We start from the raw sequence: 21130 nt of genomic DNA on the forward strand, positions 1-21130 counted from the left end.
TATCATAACTAAATTTTCTCCAATTTACCTATTGTTTTTATACAACATAATATGAACATACTGGCTTCTATTCAGTGTTTGTGAGCAATTTCTAAAATAAGAAAATAATTCAATTATTCTTCTATTTTAATCAGAATTAACACTGTGGTAAATTATTTGGCTATTCTGAGTTCAGGCTGGAGCGATAGCACAGCAGGTAGGGTGTTTGCCTTGCATACGGCTGACATGGCCAACCAAAGCTCGATTCTTTTGCCCCTCTCAGAAAGCCTGGCAAGCTACCAAGAGTATCTTGCCCCCATAGCAAAGCCTGGCAAGCTACCCATGACGTATTCGATATGCCAAACACAGTAACAAGTCTCACGATGTTACTGGGCCCGCTCGAGTAAATCAATGAACAAGGGAAGGACAGTGACAGTCACAGTGATTCTAATGACATTTAGTTCACATAGTTAAATGATACATTATTTTACAAAAAAAAAATACGGTGTTTGATCACTGCATGACCAAGACTCAAACCTGAAAGCTTTGTAACTTTTCCCACAGTGATTCAATAAATAAATATAAGGGAAAAAAAAGAAAATATGGCCATTTTGAGAAATCTGTGACAGTACTGGGCCCCCATGGTCTCAAGTGATTGTCCAAAGAAGAAAGCAGCTTACTTTTGTAAAACTCTGAAAAACTCCTGTAATGTAATAACTGATGCCTATCTTGTAGTGAAAGTACACAAAATATTATCCAGAAAAACTATCTAAAAGATGGAAATTTTCAATATATTCCCTAAAACATTTATGATACTCATAAAATGAAAAGCTTTGGTTAATATTTTGAGAGATAAAAATATTTCTGAATAAAATGTGTCAACATTTACAATTTAGGAAAATGTAGTAAAGAGTTCCCCAGAGTAGCAAAAAGATTATCAGAATTACAACAAACACTAAACCTGACAGTCAATAGTTTACAAACTACAAACAGCAAACTCATATTTCTACCATTATTCTTGAAAAGGTAGCTATCTTTATTTATCTAATAAAACTCGATAATTGTGACTTATACCAAAGCCTTTCAACAGGAAAATGAAGACTTTAATTCCCTCATTTTACTGAAAGGAAGCGTAAAAGAAGTGATCGAAACAGGATGGTAAAAGGAATGGAGAAGAGAAGAGGAAGTAAGAAGAGGATAAAGAAAGAGGATAGGGAAGAAAAGGAGAGAAAAGGAAGGGAGAAATAAAGTTATTAATCTCTACCCCTAGTTGCTGCTGTTATTTGGCCTCTGATCTTGATTCCTCATACAGAGTTCCTAAAGTTCTTGGAATTTCCTGTGTGACAGAAGTGTCTTTTGTTCTAATAAAGTTCCTATAGTGGGCTCTTAGAAGGAAGATGCTCATCAAAAAGACAAAGCTATGATGAGAAATTTAGAATTTACAATTGTCAATTCCATTCCCAGTGGAAAGCAGGACTGGAAATTGAATTAACACCAGTTCATGCCTGCATAATGAAGCCTCCACAGATATCATAAATGTATGGGGTTCAGAGAGTTTCCAAATTGGGTGGAAATAGTTAAACTTCATGGAACAGAAGATTCTGATCTAGCACCCTTCCAGACCATGCTGCATGTACCATTTTATCTGCTGTTCATCTTTCATCAAATCTGTCATTAAATAATAAACCGATAAATTTAAGTGGTTCTCTAAGTTCTGCGAGCTGTTCTAGCAAATTATAGAAAGGAAAAGGTACTCATGGTTCAAAAGGGACTCGAATTTATACCAAGTCTGTCAGAAGTATCAGGGAAAACAGGACTTGTGACTGGGGTCTAAAGGAAAGGCCAGAGGATGAGATTGACTAGGATCTGATGCTAATTCTCAGTAAATACAACTGAAATGACTCCTATGATACATTAATGTCAAACAAATGGTTCCTGTAAAAATAAACCCAAATCTAGTGTCAGAAGTGCTGTAACTGTGATAATTGTGTGAGAATAAAGTAATAACAAGTTTTTCCTAGATAGTTAGATGACAAAAATGTACTTCTGTCCCAAAGAAAAATTATGATCTTACCTGCATAGTCTGGAAGGAAAAATCTTCTTCTAAGAACTTCTCAATATGAGGAACCACACCTTGTGGTAGAGTACTAATAGCATTAAGTAACTTTTTCACTTCTAACAGTAGGTTAACAGGGACAAGTTCAGTAAGTGCATCCTTTTCAGATTTGTCCTAGAACACATTATGTATTAAAAATTTACAAAACTGCACATGTTCTTATTTGTTCTAATATAAAAATATAATATAATATATTCCTAAAGTGCCTTTTAATATTATATATAGATCAAATAGGACTGCACAAATAGGACTGAAGATTATCTAAATAACTACACAGTCTCCTCACTCTCAAAGAATTTACAATAAGCAAGACCAAAAATCAAAAGCTCTGATACAGAAAGAGCATCGTTCATTTTTAAGTACACACAAATGAGCAACTTGTAAGTAAAGACTCAAAGATGAAAATGGTTATACTGGCAAGAAGGCAGAATGAAAAATATAGACAATATTAGGTTTAAATGTGAATTAGGCCTTAAAAAAAACATTGCCTTTGAGATATGTATATAGCATTATTGAAGTAATTTAAGGCATAAAAATTTGAGCTTAAAAATTATGCACACCCTGAAACAGTAAAGAAAAGTATATCTTAGAGTGTTTTCACATTTTATTACTCATAATTAAGCTACTGAATGAGCCATTTGAAAGAAAAATGTTAAAACAGTGCCAGGACCAGGATCAAATTAGGGTTAAACTGGAGTCGACCTCATGCAAAGCAAGTACTTTAACACCTGTTCTTTCTCTGGCCCCTAAAGTTGCAAGAGTTTTAATAACTGTAATTAATTCATGTCAGTCAGAGCTGAGAAAGAGGTCATTATCTTAGGATTATAACTGATTTGTGATAACTTAATAAAACCATCATTAATGGTTAACTGATAGTTCTATAGTCAAATCCTGATGATCACGGTCATGGTCCTCCTGTTGTTCATCGATTTGCTCGAGCGGGCCCAGTAACGTCTCCATCATGAGACTTGTTGCTATGTTTGGCATATCGAACATGTCACGAGTAGCTTGCCAGGCTCTGCCGTGTGGGCGAGATACTCTCGATAGCTTGCCAGGGTCTCCGAGAGGGGCAGAGGAATCAAACTCGGCTCGGTCATGTTTGCCGCTTGTAAGGCAAACGCCCTACCGCTGTGTTATCGCTCTAGCCCAAATCCTGAAGAATTGTCTACTAATATCAGTTGTCAGGAATATGTGGGTATTACAGATAGATGAAGAGTCTGGAACAGATGAATGGTTGCCTTCTTACCTTAGCAATATGCCCTAGCATCTATTCTATATTGAAAAATTGAAATGTTAAATGATGCTCCTGACATTTTAAAAATCAGAACAAATAGCTTCAAATCGCAGCAGCTCTGTAGAATTTGAGTCAATCAAAATGTACTGGTGGTATAGTCAGATGTCCACTACCCAAGAAAGTAATAAGAGACCTACAATAAAGGTCATTGTAGAACTACTGGCCTACTTTAGATATAGGCATCAACTAAGATTCTTCAATTCCCATTAATACTCAACAAATACCTTATATTTTATATTACCTTATATGAAAAGTATATCCAAAATGAAGAAAATATCAGTTTGCCAAATTTCAGTGAAAGATATATTTATATAATTCTTTATTATTATTGAATAACCATGAGGTACAGTTACAAAGTTGTTCACGATTGGATTTCAGTTATACAATTTTCTAATATCCGTCCCTTTACCAGTGGAATTTTTCCATCACCAATATCCTAAGTTTCCCTACAGCACATCCCTCCCCTCCCAAGTCTGCCTCTATGGCAGGAACGTCTTTCTCTCTTTCCTTTTGGGCATTATGGTTTGCAATATAGGTACTGAATGATTATCAAGTTGATCCCTTTACCTATTTTCAGCACTCAATCATTTGCATAATTCTTGCAACTTTTCTTTAGGTTGTCTACTAATATCAGTTATCTGAAAAACAACTTTTTTTCCCTCACCATCCCTTTTCACCCACTATTAAAGTTTTGGAAGTCCTAGCGAGGCTGATTGGGCAAGAAAAAGCTACAAAAGAAATCCAAATTGAAAAAGATTAAGCAATACTATCATTATTTGAATATGACATGATAAAAAAATAGAAGATCCTATAGCTTTTACAAAAATAAAAATCTACTAGATATTGGGGCTGGAGCAATAGCACAGCAGGTAGGGCATTTGCCTTGCATGCGGCTGACCTGGGTTCAATTCCCAGTATCCCACACGGTCCCCTGATCACTGCCCGAGGTAATTCCTGAGTGAAGAGCCAGGAGTAACCCCTGCGCATCGCCAGGTGTGACCCAAAAAGAAAAAAAATCTACTAGATATTGTAAATGATTACAGTAAGGTGGCAGGATACAAAATAAACATAAAAATCCATGGCATTTCTAAACAAAACGAATTATAGTAAAGAGAAGTAATGCAATCCAAATTCAGAGAAGATATTTCCAACTCTCAAAAACAATTTTTTTCACATTCAATTGACAAACTTTTTTTTCCTCTCTCTTTTTATTGGGCTGGAACAATAGCACAGTGGGTAGGGTATATGCCTTGCATGCGGCAGACATGGCCAATCCAGGTTCGATTCCTTCGCCCCTCTCAGAGAGCCTGGCAAGCTACCGAAAGTATCCTGCTCACACAGTAAAGCCTGGCAAGCTCCCCGTGACATATTCAATATATGCCAAAAATACCATAATAACAAGTATGCATAATTCATTACATAATACTACATTGGAAGTAAAAATTGAATTAATAAGAACCTAACAAGTAAACTTTTGCATCCATCCTATACTAAAAATAAGCACATACAATATTCACATATGTGTGTATAACTTAATCAATCACTAAGTACAAATGCCACTGGCTATGAGTCTGATATGAATACATAATTCAATTATTTTATTTCATTTAGAACTGAAAGTTTTAACAGAAAAGATGAGAAAAAAGGCAAGAAAATTAACTTCAAAAATAAGTGAAATTATCCAGAAGTAAAATTCTGAGTGTGTAATTTCTTTGCACACATAGTTTTAATATTGTTTGATTTTTTTCCTTTAAAAGAAAAATGATGGATTTTAAAAAATTTTATGGAGATTATATCATGTAACTGTATGTGACTGTATGATTTAAGTGGAAAGTTTCATGCCTTTTAGAAATATATAATGAGGGGAGAGAGGGGGAAGGAGGGGAAGAAGGATAGGAGGACAGGAGAGAAGAGATAAGTAAAGATATAGTCATTATTAACTAACAGTTTAATGAAAATTAAATCTCTTACCAGTTGATCAATTGATTTCTCTAAGTTATACTCAGTTTCTTCCTTAGTCTCATCTTCCAAATCAGGATCACTATTTTAAATTAAAAAAGATTATATTCAAAGCATCTCCTCACAAAGAATACATCAAAATTAGATCACAGTAGTGAGAATATATTACATTTTTGTCCAACAGTTTCCTAAGTATTTTAAAAAGTATATAAATGATTAATAAAGGTACTAAGTCTATCTCTTTCTTTTTAAAAAATATTTGGATTTGGACACCATATCCGGCAGTGCTCAGAGGCTATTTCAGGCTTAGCAATGACCCCTAGAGGTACTCAGAGAGGCACACTGGTATGAGGAGCCAACTGGCCACATACAAGGCAAATAAATGCCTGACATTGCATTGCATTCTATCTCCAGTCACAATATATTTAGTGACTCATTAAAGAAATCATTATGTTATAACTTTAGTAGATATTAGAACACAATGAAATAGAAAACTTTAAATACAAACACAGGAAACCAAAATAATGGGGAAAACCAAATTTACAGCACTTTTTCAAGAAAGAAGGTCTTGAAAAGGGTGTTATTTTGTATGAATGTATTCATGTATGTGTACTTATGATTTAAAAGTACACACACCCATGTATGTGCACTTATGATTGCAAAGATCATTTCATTTTTGTTTCAGTTTTCTAGCCTTGTAGCTGATAATTTCCCAAAAGATTTTTTTTTAACTTGGGAAGATAGACATTAGACCTGAACACTGCCAGTGTGGCCCCTATGACAATAACAACAATGACAAAATAAATTTAGGCAGAATACTATCCTTTTAAATTATTAACTATTCTTTCCACGCCCCCCCCAGATTTTATTTTATTAAAGCATCATGAGTTACAAAGTTATCCATAATTGGGTTTTTGACATATACTATTTCATCACTGATCCCAACACTGGTGTCAACTCCACCAGTGTTTCCAGGTTCCCTCTCCTACCCCACTCCCACCCGGAGAGCAGCCTGCCATCTTGACAGGTAATTTTTAAGTTTAATTATTAACTATTCATATAAAAATTAGCTTTTAGACACTGGCTTAAAATGTGAATTATAGGGGCTGGAGAGATAGCACAGCGAGTAGGGCGTTTGCCTTGCACGCAGCCAACCCAGGTTTGATTCCCAGCATCCCATATGGTCCCCTAACCACTACCAGGAGTGATTCCTGGATGCAGAGCCAGGAGTAACCCCATGCATCGCTGGGTGTGGCCCAAAAAAGCAAAAAAATGTGAATGTAGTACATACAATTATATACTAAACTTAAAATGTACTTACAAATTTTTTTTGCTTAAAAAACCTTAGCAATCATATAAGAATCATAATCTAGGATCATACATAAATGATATGATCTTAATTTTATCACTAGCAGAGACAATAACAAAGTTACAAATTTTTGCCAATTTACTCAGAATTATTCTAAGTGATCAATAATTTATAAATATTATCCTATTTTACTTCATATTTGATAATCATGTATTATCTTTGTGTTACCTGATTTTACTAAAGGAAATTAGAAAAACAACAAATAAATTACACACAAAAGCAATAATTCGCAATATGATGAATTCATGTTGTATTTTCTTCCACTTATAAGCCTCACTCCAAAAAGGAACTCAAGGCACATGTGCTGCCCAGACTCATGGTGCTAGGAACATGGTGGCAGAATACATGTCACCCGCATCTCCCTAAAGACGTGTACTTTAATACTTTAACACTGGGATGTGTACAGGAGCTCTTTGCCTGTGGGGAAACCTGCATTCTCTCTTGAGCCTCTTCTCACCCTTCTCTCACTCTTATACCTTTTATTCCCTTCCTTGGAATTACATATAAAATGTTTTTACTTCAAAAAACAAACCAAAAAAAAGATCAAGAAATGGAAAATAATGCAGTATTCTGAAGCCTCTGAAAGTTTAAGAAGGAATAAGATATATTCTCAAATATAAGGTCTACTTGCTAACTCCATTTAATAACTTCTCCTTTAAATAGTTCTCAATCTCCGATGCATATTGAAATCACCCACAAATCCTCTGAAACACCCAGATACCCAAACCCTACTTTAGAACTTCTTCATCAGAAGTGAGTGTGGGATGTGAACTGCTATATTTTACACAGCAAACTCTTGATGTTGTGAATATAATCATTACTCCCTCCCAGCATAAAAATTTGTATTTAAAAGTTGGGCTGGAGCGATAGCACAGCAGTTAGACCCGGGTTTGATTCCTTCACCCCTTTCGGAGAGCCCAGCAAGCTACCCAGAGTATCTCACCCTCATGGCAAAGCCTGGCAAGCTCCCTGTGACTTATTCGATATGCCAAAACAGTAACAACAAGGTCTCACAATGTGTTGTGGGACGTTACTGGTGCCTGCTGGAGCAAATTGATGAACAGGATGATGGTGCTACAGTGCTTTCCAAATAAATCCTATTTGCTATTCCAACAGTTTCGTTTTCCCCTTCATTTTGCCTGGCCTTTCTCTCTATTTTAACATTGTCCATCATATCTTCCAACTCTCCCTGAGAGTATCTGAATTCTTTACTGTGGGTTCTCCTCCCAGTCCTCTCAGATAAACACTTCTTGGTTTCAATGGCTAACTTTCTCTCATCTATCTTGCAATTACTTCAATAGTAGCACTGTTGAAACATATGGAATACATCACAGGTAGCTTGCCAGGCTTTGCCATGCAGGTGAGATACTCTCGGTAACTTGCCGGGCTCTCCAAGAGGGGCAGAGGAGTAGAACTCGGGTTGGCTGGGTCAGCTGCCTGCAAGGCAAATGCCCTATCTGCTGTGCTACTGCTATTTAATATAAAACTGTGAGCACTAATGGCATGCTGTGTATTAGAAAAGGTAAAGATCCATCAGCAGTCATGTATAGTAGTCACTTTATTCTGCAACATAAATCAATTTCAACAATGATCACCTCACATTTTAAGTAAGTTAGATACATAGAAAGTGGCAAACAAAAATTAGACATAATACTACACAATTAGACACAAAAATCAGACACAATTAGACACAATACTATTCTTTTTGGCATTCTGTTTTTTTTTTTGAAATCACCTGTATAGTTGGCTGCTGAGAGAGACTGAAGTTTTGCTGTATTATAAAATACATTTAAAAAGTTACAGTTTCTACCCTCTTACTAAACATTTGCTTCTTGGGAGCATATGAACACTTCCTAGGGGATCAGTCTCTTAGATTCACTAGCTTAACTCAAATATTTAATCCAACATCTACATAGTCAAACATTGATTCAACATAATAAATGTACAAACATAAAAATATAAACATAAAACCAAACAAAAACTTCAATGAATTCAAAAAGCACGCTATTCTGACACCCATCTTCTGTTCCACTGACACTATCTTCAATCTCACTTGTTCTATGATACTATACATTTATAACCACTTGCAATCTCCCCCAAAACCAATCTCCCAAACCGTATTTTAGCAGCACCTCAAACTCTTGTATTCCTGAAGTGAATTTGTTGCCTTTCCTTTTCCTTTTCTCCTCCTTCCTTCCCCTTTTCTTTCTTCCTCAATTATACATTAAACATATCAGTTTTTAAACCCATATTAATGTGTATACTTCCTCCTTGCCCCTTTTTTCATACTTAAAAGTCAGAGGTAGAAAGATGGCTAAAAGAGCTAAGCACCTACTTTGCATACTGAAGGCCTAGGTCCAATATTCAGCACTAGATATCCCCCAGCACTGCCATGAGTGACCCCCAAACACTTAGCCAGGAGTGGCCCCTGGCTACATTTATTTATGGTTCAATAAGTAAATAGTCATAGAATTCTGTTTATTCTATTTCCATAAACTCATCTTTTATAACTGTTTTCTAAGTTGCAGATATGCCTTGTTATCAGAAAGTAGAGCATTCCTATCTAGTATGATGGGTTATCTGCAAAGCTCTAAGAATGCTAAAGATTTTTGAGGGGTGGGGAGAGGGGGAATGGGGTCACACCAAGCAGTACTTGGGGCTTCCTGGAGAGGTTTGTGGGATCAGATGTGATGCTGGGGATCAAAACCAGGAAGCCAATGGCAAAGCAAGTGCTCTACTTGTTTTATTATCTTTACAACCCTATTTTTTTTTACTATATACAATAATAATACTCCAAATAGCCTACACCTAAAAGAACCTAAAAGAACATTCTACTTTTGGAGAGTAGGTGAATATTATAAGTCCCAAACCCTGTCAACCCATCTTGTCACTATTAACAAAGGTACTCTTTGCAAAACAGGGGAAAATATCCTTTCTCAAAATGTCACTAGTTCTCCCCAAGAATTAATCTTAGGTACTTCATGTTATTACTTACTCAGTCAAATGGCCATTGAATCTTATTTATAGCATCTGCTTCAACAGCCATCAAAATACATATCTAATTTTTTTAATTTTAAAAAACATTTTTGTCTATAATACTAAAATTTTTTACAGTAGTATTGCTATTACCATTTTATACTTGTCCTGTTACTACACTATGCTTAGAGTCAAAATGTCATTTAAGGTTAGCTTCTGTGTCACTTTGTGGAAATTCATTCATGCTGTCAATAATTCTACATGCAGTCACAAAATCTCTAATATTATGCAAATATTTTTCCTAAAGACAGAATTTTTATCTTCCTACATTATTCAATAGTACTATATTATACTACTTCCTAATACTTTCTACTACTACATTGAACTACTACTTCTATATTACACTACTCCCTACTTAAGATACTTCCTATTTTCCTACTATAAAATTCTAAGTATATAGAATCTGTATGTTTTTATTCCCAAAATATTAAAGACATTACTAACTGTAGTAAAATAAATTAATAGATAACACTGCTTCTTATATGAGAGGTACAAGAGGAATAAGAGAGGCAAATGGTAAGAGAAAGAGTTGCAACAGTGATCCACTATTCAGTTGTTTAGTACAATATGATCTTGCCCTGATTGGAAAGGAGAGATGATTTTCACTCAGGCTCAGTAGAAACACTAAAATGAGTCCTCTGTGAAAGGTTTACCTACCTTTTATGAAATAGGAAAAATAATAGCTTATACTCTTTAAGTTGTTATGAGGTATAATTATGTAAGTTGACATTTAAAGTACTATTTGGCACAGAAGATTGATACTGAGAGTAGTAGTAATAAATCAAACATTTCTTGAGAATGTTCCAAACAGTTTTTGTTTGTTTGCTCTGGACCTACATCTGTGTATGCTTGAACAACACTCCCATTCTCTGCTCAGGGTGGTTCCTGGGTCTGCTTCTGGAGAACATACTGTTCTGAGGATCATGGGACTCCCATGTGCAAAGAATGTGCTCCAGCAATTTGAGCTGTCTCTCTGGCACATGTGATACATTTTTTAATCCTTAGGCTTTAGATATGGTGTGTTCCTTAGAAAATTTTTCTAGAATCAGGCTTACCTAGTACCTATCTGCCACAAGTCAAAGCTGCCAAACAGTCTTGAAACATAAGGGTATATTATTCACACCAACTTCCCAAGATTAAATGCAAAAGGAAAATGTGCCTTTGGGAAGCAACAAACACAGCTGGTTTTAATCAAGGCATCTCTTACCTCACAAAAAATTCTGGTAGAGAATCCATGTAGCACAGCTCTTTTGCAAAAAGTTGCAGACTTTTATTATTGCTGTTTACAGCTGTAAGAAAAGTAATATTTTTAGTAGTAAGGTTGAAAACTTACATTCCTTCTCTCCACCTTAAACATAGTACATGATCATTAAAGAAAATTTTGACACAACTTTCACCATTAAATAAATGAATCAATGCTATATTTCAAAAAAATCTCTTTAAGCAAAGGCATATTTTCCAATTTGTAGTTATACTGAATAGACAATTACCACCTTTTCCGCCCCTGAACGCTGTATCAAGAACACTTTTATCTTATGCTGCTTGTAAAGGATAAGATAACATCTCATTGATTGGGATTTCTTTGACCATTTCTTTATAACTGAACTAGTTTCCCACTTTAATTATAATTTTGTGAGAAAGCCCACTATCTACATAGCCTTTTCTAAATTTGTAAATTTAAAACTCTTTTATATACTTATAGTTCAAGTATATTAGTGAACACTGTGGATACTTATATCCTGAAATAAATTTGAGGCAGTGCAAAAAAAGAGAAGTCTATTATTAGTATGGATGTTTACAGATAAAAGGTTCTCTGTCCCAAAAATAACACTTCTAAAATTAGTTTCATGATCTCTTTTATTAAGAATTCAAGTCTCCAAACGCAATTGTCTTTTCTAAACTGATTTTTCTTTCCAATCCCAATGAATATACGCACAGGAAAAGCTTAGGTAAAACTCGTGCTCAATGTTTGTGGGCAAAGAAAGAAATGAGAAAAAAAAGAGAAAGAAAGTTGTAGCAATCGTAACTAAAACAGACCTAATGTTCATTGCTGCAAAGGTACTTCATCATTTGTTGACTCTGGACAACTTAAATATCTTAATTATTTCTGTAAGGTAGTTTCTCTAATGGTAATTACTTAATATACACTCATAAATTAGAATGACAGAACTTTCTGAGGCTCCTTACTAAAAGGTAACAGAATAAACAATTCCCAAATCAAGAAAATATGTTTTACAAGCTCCTTCATAATTTACCTATGTAAGAATTTAAGTTGAATTTACGCAAGGAAACAACTGTTTCTTATGATGTTGACTCTCATGATGCCAGAAATAGGCAACAAAAAACAGACAGGAGGAAGTAACAGTCATTAAATCAGATTAACAGGCAAGAGAATAACTCAGTTGCTGGTGCAAGGAAGGAAAAAAGTACTCACATCTGGCACAGAAAATTTTGAGACAAAAGTAATTCTCCAGCAATTCAAAGCTGATACTTTTAAAACACAAGGATACAAACTCACAGGTCCTTTTAATCTAAACTTCCTCATTTGAAAATAAAAGCCCTTTTAATACCTTTTAGTTCTAGGCCATTCCTAACATTCTTGTTTCACCTATGTAAAACCCAGTTCCCCTAAGTTATCATTTTTCATTTTCTGGTTTTATTTTAAAAAAAACTTAGGCAAATTCATAAGACTTTAATTTGCATGGTCTGTTCAAATACATAGAGATAGAACTTAGAGCTAATATGAAGCAGATATTGGATAAGATTTATTTTTCTTTCACACTATATCACATCTGCTTCATTTCTTTAATAAGTCTGTATAGATAAGAACAGTTTGGAAAATTTTCAGATCATAATCAAACTGGTCTTCTTTTTATGATTTTTAATGTTTTAGTAAAAAGTAGAGAGCAGTACATTATTTATTAGTCAGACCTAAGCTTTCTCTAGATAAAACAATTCCCTCATTCCCAGAATTTAAAAACTCAGATGCCTACCTCCCTCACTGCTAAGTGTTTCTGTCAGTCAAAATCTATTTGCACAGAATGGCAGGTGACGACAAGAAAAAAATTCTCTGGCAACAAGACAGACAAGATGGAAGACCTCTAAAAACTATTCAGTGTTCAGCTTAAAATTAAAGGTGGTGGGGGTGATTAATCAATAAACCAAAAGATATTTGGATCCTAAATTGAATTAAGAACAGCTAATAATGATTTTTCAGCCTTCTTAAACATATAATCTAAAATGACTCTCTCATGAAAGGTTTTCTAGGGGAGAGGATCATTATCCCATCATTTCCCAGTAGCTGAGCAGAGATACATGGGTTAAACATTACCAGCCCAATAGTACTTCTCATCTGTTGGGAAGGAACGTGTTAGTGCCTACAGTTTGCAACTGAAGGAAAGTAGCCAGCTTGAAACATTATCACATTGGTTCTAAAATAATCCAAGCATTCTTAGCATTCTAAAAGAGGCTGAAGGAAATCTCCAAAATCAGGGTTAACACGAAAGCATATATTTAGATTTTGGTGATGTATTCATTTCAACAAACCTTCCTTGTCAGTAGGAAATTAATTTTTTTCCTGTCTTCCTGGAACTGAGAGAATGTACGTTTCTGGGAGTCTAATTCAAGTTCTAATTGGTTGATCAGAAAGTAGGCTAAAGTTCAACATTAATTGGCAGCACTTTTATCCATCAAAATTATTTTTCTTAAAGTTATTCAGATTGAAAAATAAGATCAACTCCTAATAATAACAAAATACCTTCTTTAAATTACAAAGGTTTTTCCACTATTTTTATTAGATATAGGGCTGGAGTGATAGCACACCAGTAGGGCGTTCGCCTTGCAAGCCACCAGCCCGGCCAAGCCGGGTTCGATTCCTCCACCCCTCTCAGAGAGCCCGGCAAGCTACCAAGAGTATTTCTTTCACCACATGGCAAAGTCTGGCAAGCTACCCGTGACGTATTCGATATGCCAAACACAGTAACAACAAGTCTCACAATGGAAACATTACTGGGCCCGCTCGAGCAAATCTATGAACAATGGGAAGACAGTGCTACAGAGCTTTATTAGAATCAAAGTAAGAACAGAGGGGGTATGGTTAGGCCAGCAGGTCAACCTATACTTGTGGAGCAAGTGAATCAGCAGCCTGATGGTGCCTTCAGACTTCCAGATACCAAAAAATTACTGCTGTGCCTTTGGCCAGACCCCAACAACTTGGGGCCAAGTTTACCAAGAAATTAAATGGCCAAAGTTAGGTAAGTGGGAGACACAGCCACAAATCACCTCGGGCTCAGCTATATAATCTCATTTATTGGCCATATTTCAGAGACCCATAAATCTTTAAAGAGAGCAAAAGCAGCAGTTAGGTCCTGTAGCACGGAGGTAGGAACCCTTGGCTGAGATCTCCAGGCCTGCTTGAATAAGGAATGGGCCTCTCAGGTCCACAGGTTTCCAGTAGCTTGACAGTCACACCCACAATCACCCCCCCAACACACACACACACACACACACACACACACACACACACACAACCATGTAATCTCATCAACAGTCAAGACTCAGTGACTATAAACTAAAGATCTTTGAAGAGAAAGACACAGAATTTCCTGGACATTATATTCTATCCATAACAAGCAATACAAAACAAATTGTCTAACATTGCCTTTCAGCAGGTTTGAGTTGTGGTGAGACTGGTGTTCAAATATCAAATGTAACCAAAGTAGAGAGAGAGCATGGGGGAAATCGTATGCCACACAGGCAGGGGAAGGGTTGAAAGGGTTGGAATGGGCATGTCAGGGAGGGAGAGAATACTGGGGATTTTGGTGGCGGAAAATGTGCACTGATGAAGGCACATTAGTGATGGATGATGATGGATGTTTGATGATTGTATGACCAAGGTTTGGGACTCCGTGCCAGGCTGTTTTCACTCAAGAGTGCCCCAGAGGGGAGCTGGCAAGAGCCCTCCCCGCCCCAAGGGACCCAACCCCATCAGCCAACCTCCACTACCCAATCGCCTCCATGTTCCAGGTCACTTTCCAGACACATCATAAGACACTTCCTACCCATTTTCCATAATTACCACAGCATGTTTGATGGCATTCAGACAGTAGGCAACAAATCATTATTTGGATATATATATATATGCCTCTCTGAATATATATATATATGCCTCTCTCTCTCTATATATATATATATTATATATACATAGGCCTCTTGGAGAGTCCAACAAGCTACTGAGAGTATCCCGCCTGCACAGGCAGAGCCTGGCAAGCTCCCTGTGGTGTATTCAATATGCCAAAACTGGTTACTATAACAGGTTTCATTTCCCTGACCCTGAAAGAGCCTCCAATCATTGGGAAAGACGAGTAAGGAGGGGCTGCTAAAATCTCAGGGATGGGACAAATAGAGATGTTACTGGCACCTGCTCAAGTAAATCGAGGAACAACGGGATGACAGTGATACAATAATATGGTGATGACTGAGGCTCAAACATGAAAGCTTTGTAACTATCTCATGTGAATCAAAAAAGGGGGGGAATAATAATAAAATAATAAAACTAAATTAACATTCAGAATAAAAAAATGTGGAGTTCATGCCCAATTCAACCAGCATAATTAATGGCTGAATAAATAGCAGTACTCCTACATTATGAATAAATGCAAAAAAGAAAAAAAATTTAAAAAACAAAGAACAGCTCTTGGTTTAACTTTTTAATTATTCCTTAAATATGTACTGCTCCTGAAATTATTTTATTAAGTAACCATGAATTACAAAGTTATTCATGATTGGCTTATAGGCATAAAATATTTCAATGATAATCCCTTCACCAGTGTCTACTTCTCTCCACCAATGCTCCACCTTTTCCCTCCAACCTACCAGAATGCCTGTATGAGGGCATTTGTTCTATAATTTTTGACACTGTAGTTTATAGTACTGTTGCTGATGGGTTTCATACATAACTTTACTACTTTTCAATTTCCCCTCCTTCCCTCAGTTGAACACTTCCCTCTACCACTACCATAGTCCTATCCCTAGGCCACCACCATGCCCCACCCTACCCCCAGCCCTTGACAAACTTTTGACCAAATGCCAGTTCTCAAGCTCTGTTTCCACTGCCTTTGGGCACTTGTTATTCCACTATTAAGTTTTTCTATATCCCACAAAAGAGAGAAATCATTCTGAAGTATCTCTCCCCTCTCAAAATTTCACTCAGTATGACTCATCAACATAGCAGCAAACTACATGATTTTATCTTTTCTGTGGCCTAGTAATATTCCATTATGTATATATACCACAGTTTCTTTATGCAGTCATCTATTCTTAAGACTCTTCAATTGTTACCTTTGTAGACCTTAATCCTTATGGAAACTATAAAGAGGGACACTGTTTCTTTTCTTAAAAATATTGGTCACATTTCTTAGTGCTCAGGAAAGGAGGGGGAGTGGAGAGACAGAGTCATTACCAGGGATATAGCTTATACAAAGAAGCAAGAATTTAATACATACACTGCCCCATCCTAATAAATTTGCCAGGACTAGTTTCTTGTCAGAAACAAGTTAATTCTCTCCAATCTATCCTATCAGTTACTTATGGCTTTGCACAGCAAACCTACAGTATATTAATTTCCTCAAGCAAGCAATACTGAAATAGATAACAAATATTAGAAGAGATAAAGTCATTTGCATATTATATAAAACTAAAAGTCTAGGGAATAGGGAAGTAAGCCAAACTATTCAAATTACTGAGATTTTAGTAAGCTGGAAAAAAGATACCAAAAGTCAGTATCTTTTTCTAACAAAAGCAGCAACAAATTAAAAATGTAGAGAAAAGAGTCCACTCTCAGTAATAAAATATATAGAGAGAACACTGAAGAATACATTTAAACAGCACAGGAATTTATGATATCAAAGGTAAGGTAAGGTAAGGTAAGGTAAAGGCCCTCCCGTTGATCGTCGATTTGCTCGAGCGGGCCCAGTAACGTCTCCATTGGAGACTTTTGTTGTTACTGTGTTTGGCATATCAAATACTCTCGGTAGCTTGCCGGGCTCTCCGAGAGGGGCGGAGGAATCGAACTCGGGTTGGCCATGTTGGCCGCTTGTAAGGCGAACGCCCTACCCGCTGTGCTATCGCTCCAGCCCAATATCAAAATTTCGCTAAACATACAACTGAATACTTTCTATTTAAAACTTGATAGTATCTTTTACTTACCCAAACTGAAAACTTGTACTATGTTCTAATTTTATCACTATCCTGATCCTTCACATTAGAAATCAGTCACTGAGTCCTGCTCACTTTATTTATTTCTCAACTTTGTTACCTCTTTGTTATAATCATTTCATTATCCTGGTTACAGATGTTAACATATTAAGAAGTGTTCCTCCTCCTAGTTTTAACCTCTTCAGTATCACAGGCTATCCAGCAACCATCTAAACACAAAACTATAATAGATACCAGTTTAAAACCAGAGATCACCTGTGGTATCAGGATGAAGTCTAAGCTCAACTAACAAATAAACCTTCAGTTATCTGAAACCAACTTCTTCATCTCCTCCTTTTTCTTTTTTAATGTTAAAAATAAGGTTCTAGGGTCAGAAAGATAATATAGGGATAAGGCCCTAGCCTTGAGGATGCCTGCTGAGTTGAACTGTTACCACATGAACCCCAAGCAGAGAGGCAGGAGTAGAATCTGAGCACTGTCAAGTACAGCCCAACTACACACACGCGCGTAACCAAAAAAAGAAAAAAAAAAGAAAAAGAAAAGAAATGGAACTCTATGTTTCTTATGTTGTATATGTATCTCTGGCTAAAAAAAGTCAGAGCTACAACTCAACATGTTACATCATAGTAAAACTGTTTCAATTTTGAAGGATATTTGAGAAAGATGTTAAAGTGAATACTTGATGGGAGAAAATACAAAAATCATATGTCTTTTTACATTAAAATGCAACATTTCTAAAAAAAAATAAGTCACAAGCAGTTTTGACCCTGTCCCTTAGCTTTTAATGAGAATGATGATGCATTATTCATACAAAGCTTAACACCACCAAACTTATCTCACTACATTTGTCAACAGAAATGTTACTGACAGTTGCTGAGAACTTAATTACACCAAGCAACTGTTCTAAATTCTTTATTTTATAGTGGCCTGTACAATGACATCATCTCAACTATTTTCACCCTTAATCTATTCCAGTTCCACTGGCAGCCTCGCCCTTCTGACAGACTGTACTTCCTTTAGATATCTTCCTGAGAAACATTTCCCCTGAAGAGCATTTCCCTCTACACTTTTATTATCCTAGACAAATGAGCTCTTCTCTATAATTTATCTCTTACTGTGTTCTTGATGACCCCATGGACCATCAGAATGCAATCTGCAACACAGGAGTGCTTTTTTTCATTGGATTTCTAATGCCTAAACTTGCACATTAGGCTCAATGTACTGACTGAAATGATCAGCTGTTCATGAAAGTGGTACTACAATTAGCCAATTTTACCTTGTGAAGAGACTAAAACAATGTGATCTGCTTATGATCATACAGCAAAAGGTGAAACTACGATTTGTAAACAGTCATCCTAGTTCTACTCTATCTTCACTGCAAGATGCCTCTAATTTTTGTGATGGATTCCTCACGTACTACGTTTAGTAGATTTCCCTCATTAGACAGTTCCCCGTCAGGGATACTTCATGATTTTCGTTTCAACTGGTATCGCCAATTCCATGTGCAACACTCAATATCTGCATGCAATCAACGCATAAATACATTAACTAGCCAATGGCTATCTCACGTCTATTTCTTAACTAAACTTTCAGATTTAATTTTACCTTGTTCTTTAACATAAACACAAATCCTATCTTAAAAAAATGTCTGATCTGACAAAACTTTGATAAGCGCTTTGATTAAATATGCAACACCCCCCCCCGCTTTTTACAATTTTCTCCGAATTGGTCTTTGTAGCTTTATTTAACACAAACGTCCACGGAATCATTACACACACAGAACCACGCCTAATTTTTAAAAAGAAAAAAACAAAAAACAAAAACGCGAAGTACCGTTTCCAGACTACCGAGATTCATAAATTAATCATGCCAGATTAAAGAAACACCTTTTTTTCAACTTACAAAATTGGATGCTAACGAGAACACCCTCCGCAGCAATACCTGGCCCGCGTCACAAAAGTCGCGTTCTCGAGTTAAGTTTGACAACGACTCCGAGGAGTCTGCCTAACTTGCCACGGATGACCAATGGCCTTTAAGTTTAGTCCTCGAGAAACAAACATTCACGGGGAGAAGGGGTGGACCTAAGAGAGATTTCAGGAGGCCACTCCCAGGCCGCTAGTCCAAGAAGAGATTAGAGCCCAAGATTCTCTCCTCAGAGCTCCTCACCAGGGCTAGACTAAAGGGACGCGACCATTTCTCTCCACAAAAGGATCAAGAATGCGGGGAAAAAAAAAAGCACACACAAAAAAGAAAAAAATAAGAATAACAACTGGTCATCCACTGTGAGGCATGTGAAGCCCCCCAAAAGACAGCGCGCTGACGATCGAGCTCGCCCTCGAGCGCAACCGCCCCTGCCCAGGAGGAGCCGCAATCGCCTTTTCTCGCGAGATTCTTCCTCGCCACAAGATCTCGGAACAAAACCCTCGCGGTTTCTCAGATAAGGCTGGTCTGGGAAGACAGCTCCTCGACCCCTTCGCAGACCTCCCAGCGCTCCGTGTCCCTCCGCCAAGCCCGACCCTCCCCGCCCATCTCGGCGAGCCGTCCCCCAGGCTTCCTCGGCACTTCCGCGGCGCGACCGGAACCGGAAGCTGCTGGGACCGAGCCGGGGCGGAGCCAAAAACTCAAAAAAAGCGCGGCGAGTGCCTTGCACCGGGGCGGGCGGCTGGCTGGCGCTGGGTAAAAAACCCGATGGATTCTACAGCCTGCTTGAAGTCCTTGCTCCTCACCGTCAGTCAGTATAAAGCCGTTAAGTCGGAAGCGAATGCAACTCAGCTCTTGCGGCACCTGGAGGTGAGGTCGGGGTAGATTCCTCCCCGAAGTGATTAAATTCTTAAGATCCCTCAGCGCCTCGGATCCAGCCGGCACAGATGGGGAAAGAAGGAAACCCTCGCCACCCCCCCCCCCCCATCATTCTTGTAGGTCCCAGTCAGTTGTCATCTTGCAGGACCCCGCGTCCTTGCCCAAAGTCCCTCCGCGATTTTTCGCTGCTTGGAGAGGGAGGGAAGCGCTCTTTGAAAGCCCTAAATAAGAGGGGATGGGAGACCTTAAGATTGGGCGGGGGTGGGGGTGGGGACGGTGAGGTTTGTTTATCGGAAGTGGTCTCACACCATCCTGATAATTCATCGGGTGGAGAAGATGGAGAATGGTGAAAAACTTGTTTTAGTCTATATTCTTTAGGGATGCGACCTTTAGAGGGTAACTTGGAGGGTAATTATAGCTGGTTTTGTTAAACCCTTCTTCCTTAGAGAGTTTACCGTCTTGAAACTGTGACTTACTATCTAGTCGGAGCTGCAACTTGGGAACTTACGCCAACTTGCTCTTGAATTGAGCAGCAATCGACTTGGCTAGTCATTGCTTTTTTTTTTCCTTTAGTAAAATGAGGCTGCTCACAGTTTTTCAGTTCCTAAAATGCAGAATTGCTTTCATTTTTTTTTCTGTTGGTTTTTGGGTGATCTGTTTCTATGTTTCCTACCTGTTTCTCTTTGGACTTTTTTTTTTCTTTTAAATTTTTACTAGTGAGACACCATGAGGTACAGTTGTAGACTTACAAATTTTGTGCTTGGGTTTCACTTACACAGGGATCAAATACCCATCCCTCCACCAGTGCCCATTTCCCACCACTACGGATCCCAGTTTAATGATCCGTCATGTGTTGTGCATTGGTTGACTTCAACCTTGATTATAGCTTAATGTAAACGATTAAAGTTCAAACATAGCTTAACTCTGTGGTGGCTTCCTTATGTTCTCATAGAAGGGAATGTAGTAGTTTTAATATTCTGTTCTCTTAATCCTATATAAAAGATTAAGTTACCAACGATTTTAAATACTATAAAACAGTTATGAATGGTATAGCAAGATCATCCTTTGGTTGAATTGCAGTACAGTTGTGTGTCTTTCTTATGAGCTTACCTGGTTTCACTTAACAACTTCAGATGCCCATATCCTAAGTACCTTTTCTTTTTCACTACTTTAACAATCCCTGCATAATTAGTTATAAAGGAGTTTACAGTTAAATGCAGTTGCATTGCTTCTTGGGATTAAACTGTGGGTCTGTGAATTTCAGGAGCCTGTAAGTAAGGTGGCCTGTCAGTTTTTAATAATTAACAGTTAAGTATTTTATTCACTAGTCTGGAGCAGAGTACCTTTCTTTGAGAATGAACAG

General features: G+C 37.3%; 2 protein-coding genes across 4 annotated transcripts in view; one reads left to right on the top strand and one right to left on the bottom strand.

Moving 5' to 3' along the window:
* DZIP3 (DAZ interacting zinc finger protein 3) overlaps positions 1 to 19133 on the bottom strand; it is a 116098-nt gene extending 96965 nt beyond the window's left edge. The window contains exons 1-4 of one of the 3 annotated variants that reach the window (XM_056109377.1): positions 18871 to 19133; positions 10961 to 11042; positions 5361 to 5430; positions 2054 to 2209 (exon numbers count right to left, since the gene is read on the bottom strand). In XM_056109377.1, coding sequence (XP_055965352.1) covers positions 2054 to 2209; positions 5361 to 5430; positions 10961 to 10989 — 255 coding nt within the window. In that variant the 5' untranslated portion in view covers positions 10990 to 11042; positions 18871 to 19133. The remainder of the gene's footprint in view (positions 1 to 2053; positions 2210 to 5360; positions 5431 to 10960; positions 11043 to 18870) is intronic. The other 2 variants (XM_056109379.1, XM_056109378.1) reach the window with 2 other exon arrangements.
* A 136-nt stretch (positions 19134 to 19269) lies between these two features.
* CIP2A (cellular inhibitor of PP2A) overlaps positions 19270 to 21130 on the top strand; it is a 50624-nt gene continuing 48763 nt past the window's right edge. Inside the window, exon 1 of the mRNA XM_056109405.1 lies at positions 19270 to 19758. Within this exon, the coding sequence (XP_055965380.1) occupies positions 19657 to 19758 (102 nt within the window). The 5' untranslated portion in view covers positions 19270 to 19656. The remainder of the gene's footprint in view (positions 19759 to 21130) is intronic.

This window comes from Sorex fumeus, unplaced genomic scaffold (genome assembly GCF_029834395.1).
Source record: "Sorex fumeus unplaced genomic scaffold, SorFum_2.1 ptg000265l, whole genome shotgun sequence".
Lineage (NCBI taxonomy): Eukaryota > Metazoa > Chordata > Mammalia > Eulipotyphla > Soricidae > Sorex > Sorex fumeus.